The sequence below is a fragment of the Adiantum capillus-veneris genome, chromosome 9, assembly GCF_014529385.1.
Source record: "Adiantum capillus-veneris isolate H3 chromosome 9, ASM1452938v2, whole genome shotgun sequence".
Taxonomy (NCBI): domain Eukaryota; kingdom Viridiplantae; phylum Streptophyta; class Polypodiopsida; order Polypodiales; family Pteridaceae; genus Adiantum; species Adiantum capillus-veneris.
The window spans coordinates 63,336,785-63,345,656 of NC_140939.1; the positions used below are offsets into that span (position 1 = coordinate 63,336,785).

At 43.2% G+C, this 8,872-nt stretch overlaps 1 protein-coding gene and 1 pseudogene across 1 annotated transcript; one reads left to right on the forward strand and one right to left on the reverse strand.

Annotated features, from left to right (window-relative positions):
• Positions 1-3,243: 3,243 nt before the first annotated feature.
• On the reverse strand, positions 3,244-5,737 carry LOC147450571 (uncharacterized). The gene is made up of 5 exons (XM_086519749.1): positions 5,536-5,737; positions 5,250-5,366; positions 4,024-4,263; positions 3,889-3,942; positions 3,244-3,619 (listed from the first exon to the last, which is right to left on the reverse strand). Exons 1-5 carry the CDS (start codon positions 5,644-5,646, stop codon positions 3,503-3,505), a joined length of 639 nt encoding a protein of 212 aa, XP_086375875.1. The 5' UTR covers positions 5,647-5,737; the 3' UTR covers positions 3,244-3,502.
• Positions 5,738-6,924: 1,187 nt separating this feature from the next.
• Positions 6,925-7,377, forward strand: LOC147450572 (uncharacterized; annotated as a pseudogene).
• Positions 7,378-8,872: the final 1,495 nt, after the last annotated feature.

Genomic DNA, 8,872 nt, shown 5'->3' on the forward strand with positions numbered 1-8,872 from the left:
CCTTCAATACCTACAAAATACTATTATATGCATGCAAAACAATGATGTCCTTCTAGGATGGGTCTACCCACCAATTAGGTACATGCGGGTAGTGTATACTCTTTTTACAAGGATGGGACTAAATTACATTTTGATAATTGGTCGAGGAACTTCTCCATTACCACTTGTTGGATAGATAGGGTAGAACCCTAATTGTTTTGTGTAGTAGAGAGTATGATAAATATTTGGAGCATGAGAGGAGAAAATGAGGATATTGGGGATTATCGAGGGACTCAATAGAGTATAAATTTAGAGTTTCACAAGTATTGACAAAATCCATGAGCAGTGGAATGAAGCAAAAGAAGATTAACCTAAGGTTGAGGGCCTAGGAAGATGTGCAGAGCTTGTATCTCCTTTTCTATTGAGCCTATTCTCTTGAGGTTTGGTACAGAGGTTGTTCTATTTTCTTAATATGTGCATGAGAGATCTTTTGCAATTGTGAAGCCAATATGATGTGACGCTTTAAACATTGACCACATCAACATTGGCTCCCATCAAAGCCAATTGAACCTATTGTGGCATTTCACCATTGATAATTTGTCATGTGACAATCTAACAAAAACATCAATGCAATGATGAGGACGGCAACTTGAGATATGAGAGAAGATGCTTCAAACTTCACTATCTCCAACCCGCTCCTCTTTGAGTATCTGAACAAGCATCAATGTGTTGATGAAGAAGGCCTAGGGAGACATGGAGGAAGATACTTTACTCTTGCCAATCAACACTAGCTCTAATCAACTTCTTAACCAATAGCTTGGTCAAATGTGTGGACATGGAACGTGTGAAGAAGATGAGGTTTATGAAAGTGCATTCTAGACAATTCAAGACTTTATAAAAGTATATTCCAGGCAGTTCGAGAGTTTCGTCCTTGTTGAAAGCAGAGCCATCACTTTTTTCTAGAGCACTTTGAACATCTCTTTAGTAGGTATGTTCATATTTCCATACTACCAATCCCTATAGAATGTGGTGCATGTTGTAGTCTCAACGGCTTTTTAAATAGAAGATGTTATACTCTTTCCAACCCATTCCTCTTTAACAACATCAAGTTCCTGTAGGCTCAAATGCATATGGCAGGTATTTGAATGCCAATCGATGCTAGCACTATTCAACCTCCTAACCAACCACAAATAGTAGTGAGAAGAGGAATCCAAGGGAGTGACATGCACCATGCATAAAGGTTTCTCTAATGTTGCCCTCATCCTTCAATTTCTACTTGAGTTTAGACCGAGAGAGAAATGCAATAGAGTTTATCTTTATGAACTCGTTACAAATGCTCACTGAAGAGAGGACCACGAGCTTCTTGTAGACTCTACAAGAGGGAGAGGGACCATCTATCTTCTATTGCTTTGTGCAACAAGAGTAAAATTAGCTTTAAGGTCACCCTAACTTGGAAGTGCCCTCTTAGTCATTGCATGTGGCAATTGCATTTACCGCTTGGATACCACCATCTGTACCCAACTGCTTGAAGGTATATAAACGACTCAACCTTACTTCTAGGGCATAAACAAGGCAAGTCATGTATACCCAATTGTATACCCATTAGGTGTAATTAAGTAGCCACAACCTGACTAAACAAATTACGATATCAAAATAATTGACAAGATCAACAGCTATGTATGACCCTTTGAGAACATCTTGAAGAAAAAGCATGGCTAGTTGGCAAGACCCACCATGCAGGAGAGAACAAATAAAGCTACCTCTCGACAGAACTTATACAAGTAGGATCCCAAACTACCTCCATATCTCCACAATGGGTGCAAGTTTCTCTAGAACATCGATAAGCTCCAAGCTCCAAATCAATGATTCTACCGCCCAACAGAAATCATACGAGTGAGGATCCCAAATTACCACCATATCTCCACAATGGGTGCAAGTTTCTCAAGAACATTGATAAGCTCCAAGCTCCAGATCAATGATTCAGTTACACCCAAAGCTTCAAAATAGACTAATTGTGTATAGCTACACATCATCATTATGAAATAAACCATATTATTTTCTTATACGATCACTCAACCAAAATTCGATGAATCGCCTACAATAGCGAAATTATGCAAGGACCTTAGCTAGAAAGTGCTTTCAGGGTACAATATGTTGGTGCCATAGATCCATCATTGTACGTGTCATGAGTAGCAAATGGAAATTCGATTTGACCATTCATTTCAAAGACTAAAATCGATTGGGAGCCTACCACTACTACTACTGGCTCCTTCCACATTATATTCAATAGAATCATCTTTAGATTCCTCAGCCTCGTGAGTTGTCTCCAACACTCCCTAGCTGTCAGTAAAACAGACAGCTAGGATCGGTCTTGCGTGCATGAAAGATCAATCTAAACTGTGATAGTAGGCCACAAACACCATCACACTCTCCTGCTGAGAGTCTTCGACATTGCTTTTAAGGACAAATGGCGGCTGCCCCTGCTTTGCCTCTTGCTTGGGAAAGTTCTGCACTGCCCAGCTCCTCCACCATGCATCTGCCCCCCACCCTCTCTTTGAGCAACCTTGGCCCCCTTGCCTGACCACCTCTCTCGCTCTCCGGGCTAGAAAGCGAATATTCTCTTTTAATGAGAGATTCTCATTTTCCACCAGCTGGTACCTCCTACACAAGCCGATTGTTGAGATGATTTATACCTGTCGCTTAAGGTGCTTGAGAGTTCAAGAGATAGAAAATATTTCTTGCTAGGACAATATGCATGATATTCGCCTGCCTGAAGCTGGTACCATTGGATGTACAAGTATGATGTCCCTTACTCAGAACGTGGCATGTAGATGTGAAGGGGAACTAGAGGGACTTTTAACTACAAAGAGAACCAGAGAAAAGTCCATGGCAGTAAAAACGAAAGAATGAAAGCACTGCAAGACACTTGCATAGCCAAAGTTCACACCCTTCAACCTTCCAATTCTCTCCCTCTACCCTCTTCCACCTTCTAGGAGCCTTCTACCCTTCAATTGGTACTCTCATTTCTAACATTCACCTTCATCAAGAGGGGCTACTTTCAAAATATAAGGATACAAAAACCTAAGAAGATTAGAACCAGCAATTTCTGGATAAAGCCAATAAACTTAGCACATGACACCCATTGAATAAATCAACCCAAGAAAACTTGACCTTTTACCTCCCTTACAATTGCGAATGACTAGTCCATTACATAATAAGTCCTATTTTACACTCAAAAACACAGAACACACACAGTCACAGTCACATTAGAAGCGACCAATATTTAAAAGAAGGGATGGCCTACATGCAGAAAGCCATTAGCCAGTTTATAAATGGGTACACTGACAATGGTTCAAGTAAACCCCCTCATCTATACAAACAGCAAAACACCTCATTGACATGTGCAGCTGCCTCCATGAATCTATGAAGATCCAAAGCCCAAGGCCTACAGATCCCTTCCTCTTAAACAAGCTCAGAGCTCAATAAGTTGCTCCGGAAGTGATTTTCTATGTGGCGGTAATGTCTAGCGACGTTTAGGAGGTATAGGTTTCTTAAATCCCGGCTTGTAAGTGGATCGATAAGTCGTCCATGCATCTGAAATAGTCTTCTTCATCTCATCATCTCCATCATCATACATGTTCTGCAAAGTTAGACGACATAAACAAGCAAGCCTTAGTTGAGCTAAAGAAAAGCATCACTCTAGGCCCTCAACACAAGTGCCCAACCAAGAACTTTTAGTAGCCAGACACAGAAGCAAGCAGTGAGAACTAATGTTAGAGTCGGGCTAGCAAAAAATATAGCATTAACACTATGAGTTTATGAATTCGCACATTAAAGAACCCAAAAGTTTCCACATAAGACATGAATAAGGTAAAGGCAATGAGCTTATGAAAAAATCTCAAAGCATACCCTCATCATCTCCAGCAGCCGTTCCATAGGCTCTCTCTTAGACTCCTCTTCAGACTGAGAAAAGAATGCAAACTCTTATCATGCTCCCCTTCTTTCAATATATATTGAGAGATAGTTCTCATTTTGAAAGCATACCTTGTCCTCTTTAAAGTGCAAGTCCTTCCAGTCCTCTTCTTCCAGCTTCCTTAAAGAGATAATAACTCTCTTGGGCTTGACAACCACACGACATGCATCTGGATCCATCTCCTTGTGAACCTTTTGGATGGTGCATCGATAGTTCTTTCCCTCCACATCGTGAAATTTCACATCAAAAGACCACTCCGTAAACTTTGACTCCACTTTGTCCTCTTCAACACCCTCCAAGGAGATCTGAATCTGCCAAAATCAACCTTAATTGTTTCAACATTTCCTGCAGGTGTCTCTTAAGCTTCCCCAGTTCACTCTTTAAAACCTGTTCAATAGACTAGATTCCATATATTACTGTTAAAGTCAATGAAGCCTTCACTTCAAAGCAGAAGATGACAGAATTAACATCAAAGATGGCCTAAGCCAAAACCAAAGTCAAAGGTGACAGAAATTCCCTGCAATAAACCACTGTTAAGGATGCAGTGCATGCACAGAGAGCAAGAGTGAGATAAGAGGAGAAAAACGACAACCAAGGATGGGTGAAGCAATTCTTCACTCTGCAATCACTGCCGCTAGGCTTCCTTGTGTGTTCCTTATTCGTTTAGGATAAGGACCATGAATACTTCGGGTTAAGAGGTTAGTCAAAGTGGGCAACCTGTCTCTGTCCGACCCAAGCACAATAGCCTTTAAACCCAACAACATCAGCTTGAGACACATACTAGAGTGCTCATTTGATTCACAAATGCCCACGAGCTACAACATGACCATATTCTCATCAATGCGGATAAATAGCATAGTCACAAGGGACGCGTCAGGGGGCGGGGAGCGAAGGACGGGAGACGGGGCTCAAGTGGATTTTTAGTGTAAAAAAGAGGGCGGGAGTCGGAACAGCAAGTGGGACGGAAAAGTGGGGACGGGAAGCCCAAAAATGGGCGTCCCCTGTGACTATGAAAAATAGCCCTGCTTCTATGTTCAGCAATGACCATGTGCCTCAAGTTAAATAGACATAAGCTCAGCTGAACTAGATTCTACTGACATGGGACAGAGAATAGAGGAGTTTTAACCGTCCTTCACACCTAGCCTGATGTCCACACAACTTAAGGGTAACCAACTGGAACAATGAGGACCAAACCCACACTCGCATAAAAAATCACTATCCTCCGAAATGTTCTTCTGATCCATACTTCAATTCGATCAGAAAACGAGTAAGAGAAGCAATTACAATAGAAGCTTACCTTCACTCTTTCATTGTCCTGCTCCCAGGTAAGATTTGAGAGATTTGTGTATTGAATTTCTGGAATGGTGGCTTCTTTCGCAGAGGCTGCCTCACGCGCTTCTACATTGGCCACAAGCTGCAGTCACAATCACACAACAAACGATTGGCAAGGGTTTCCTCATGGGCGGACTGATTAGCAGCTTGAGCCCTAGCGCACACAGACCTATCGAAGCGCAGGTATGGGCGCATACATATCCAAACCCAGAGAGGAAGAATGCGAAACGTCGAATCATGATGAGACGTACCTTCTCCAAGTTCTGAATTTGAGTTGCGAAGAAGACTTGTACATACGGCCGACGTGCCTGGCTATGGAGTATTTTCAGCTCTGCTACGTCTGCCCTCAAGTCAGCCGCCATCTCGTTTCTCTCTCACCTCTCTCAGCGCACGCGCACACACTCTCCACTCACTGCAACAGCCAGCCGAGAGATATTTGTGACACTGAAGAGGTTTTAGGGTTTAACGAGATTTTTCGGAACTTGGGGATTGAGCTTGCGCGGATTTTGAGTGGGTTTTTTTGGCCTGTCCGAAGGCAAAGGCTATAGAGATGGGTTTCCTTTTTGCTGTTGGAAAATACAGAAAAAATTAAAGTTAATTTCGATTTTGCCACCACTATGTATAATGATAGGATGAAAGTGGAATCCTAAGTGATAAGCCTAGTGGAAATTAAAGAAAGGAGAGAGTTGGGCCACGTGTTTGGGTCTTGGCAGCTGATTGGCTTCTGAAGTTAGTGGGCGATTATTGCTTGGAGTAGGTGTAAGAGCATTTGATCGTGGAGGTCTCCATTCATCACTAGTAGTGTGGTTTTATTTTGAAAGAAATTTTACTATTAGTTGAATCGTAGGATGGTCGCTATTAAAGAGAGTGTTGTTAAAGCGATGATGGTTGTTCCACACACTCTCTCTCACACACAAAAATGTACGCGACCCTTTCTCTCTCTAGGCTCTAGATTTTATAGCACGGGAGTTCTCATGGAGCAATCGTGCTGCTTGACCCTTTGGCTCCTCTTGCCTTTGTGGTTGAGATCTTTGCTCATGGTGCCTCTATTCTTGCCCAGATGGTAAGATCCTCCCACTTTCTTTCTTCCCTCACAAGAAGCTGGGATGTGAAAGCCAATTCGATGCGCTCCTTCTTGTGCAAGCATATGGATCTCTACTCTTCTGCATTGTTAGAGGTCTCATAGGCAATTGAAAACTGTCGTGACTTCTCTGCTTGCACGGGTGGAGCTCCGCTTGGACACCATTTTTACACCCTTTAATGCCTCACACGACTTGCCCTCCCTCCTCTGTTTCTTCCCGTTGATGGCCACTATAGGTACTCTCTCTCTCTCTCTCTCTCTCTCTCTCTCTCTCTCTCTCTCTCTCTCTCTCTGCCTTTCAAAATTTGGTACTCGCGTTCTGCATTTTGCCTAGCAATGTCGCAACTTGCCGTAGCGCAATGTGAGCCTTGGTATACTGGTGCCCATTGCCCTTTCTTCAAAACGTTCCCTCTACTTTTGCCAATTTTCTCAACTTTTCCTTCCCATGATAAAGGGGAACACGCATCTGAGGAAATGGATATGATTTTATTGTTGTCTGTAGACCACGCTGGGCTGGAGGGCTCTATGATGGCGATGAGCATTATCGACAACCTCAAACATGGCCACCATAGTCGAGGTTGTGAAGCAAAAGGAACTCGCAAAACCCTTTGCTAAAGTGCGGGAGAAGGTTGTCATCCACTTTGGGAGGAATGCAAGCTGAAATCAATGGAGCTCTTTGAATCTCTTGGGTTGCCTGGCGGCCTCCTCGACCCCTTGCAGGACATTCTGGAGGGTGGGTTTGTGGAGGAGAGGTTTTGTGTGGATGATATCGAAGAAGCAACAGTACCATTTCAAGAAGGCAGACCGGCATTGCAGCTACGCGGAGATGATCTCCTGCTATTTGAAGCCCAAGAAGATGACCAAGATATCTGGTGTCCAAGGCCAGGGACATGATGATTTAGGTGCCAACGAGATTTCTGTTGACGACACAGCTGAGCCCAAGATCCACTTCAAGAGTGTGGGTGGCCTCTCCCGCTCCTTCAACCCAGAGCTCTTTAGTCGGGGTGCTTGAATGTTTTCTCTGTTTGAGCTTGATGGAGCTTTAGTTGGCTTGGTGATATGCCTTAATTGAATCAACCGATGATGTCAAATTTGAGATAGGAGGCAGCTATTCACCTTTGATGCAAAATCCCCACCAAAACAACACACCCCCACCCACACACCTTGGTGCTTCCCATTTTCGTCTGCCTCTTTCTCCCTGAGTTACATTGTCGACTTCTTCCTCTTGCCCGTTCTTGCATGATGCATTTGAGATTAAAGATTAGAGATTAGAGGCAACATTGTACGTATGTGTGTGCATGCGTGCACACATCATGTGTGTTCATGCAGAGGCACTCACCCAATATTACACCTAAGCAATGCAGATGAAAATTGAGAGAGAGAGAGAGAGGTGGCCCCATTTCATGCTTCTATAAACCCAAATTTGGCTATGTGAAGAGGCTACTTTGAAGCACCGCATGTGAGCAAGGAACACGATGAAGTCGTTCACTATGAATCCGAGAAGATTTGTCTCTTCAAGTTCAAAATGTACTGCAAATGCTGAGGAATTTTTTCTTTCTTGTTAAAGTTTAATGAGATTTTTATCGAAGAACAGATAGGATGTAGGTTTTCAAGGCAGATTTGTTAAAGCCTGCTACTACAGGGATTTTGTAGATACAGGTTTGATTTGGTCTCCGAAAAAACCTTTTGTGTTTATTGGAAGTAGTTTCCTGATGGTTTTTGAGCATTCTCTTTTGGCAATTTGAAGTATAAGATACATGTTCTTTTATGCATAGTCTGTTAACCCTCACGGCTCACAGACACCCTATCACCTACGACGGACATTGTATTATTTACTTGTAGAGTCAGGTACCGGGCTTGTCGGTCCAATAGGAAAAGGGTAAGAGTGATTGCCGATGAGAGGCACACTCTAACTGGAACATTCAAGGGATTAGTTGGCTAAGCATAGGCGCCCAAGTGTGAATCGGTCAAGCTCATATAAAAGTCAACTAAACCTAAAATTCACTCATTCTCTCATTTGTACAATTGAAGAGTGCTCTTGCTCCATCTCCATCTTCTTCTTCTTCATCTCCTTGTGTGTGTGTGTGTGTATGCGTGAGAGAGAGAGAGAGAGTGCGATCGAGCATTGCAGCGGCACGACGACGGCGAGGCGGTTGAGCGCGGCGTAGCGACGTCTCCCTCTTCTTCGCGGCGAGGAATCCTCCACGACAGGAAGCGTAGAGCAGTGAGTGACACACCAACGCCATCTTTGAGCTTGCTAGTTTAGGCTTGTTGTGTACTTGGAGCCATTTGTGGCTCGCACGCAGTGTATCGGCAAGTTCCTTGCATTGACACGTGCGACATATGCGCACATTTTTCGCACCGTTGCCGGGGAATGCCATACACTAAGCTTGAATGGCACTTTGTGCTTCTTTTGTGGTGCAATTACAATTGTAGGAAAGGTAAGGAAGGAGGGTGTGTGTGTTGAGAAGAAGGATTTTGTGTTACTATAGTGTATTTTTTTTGTT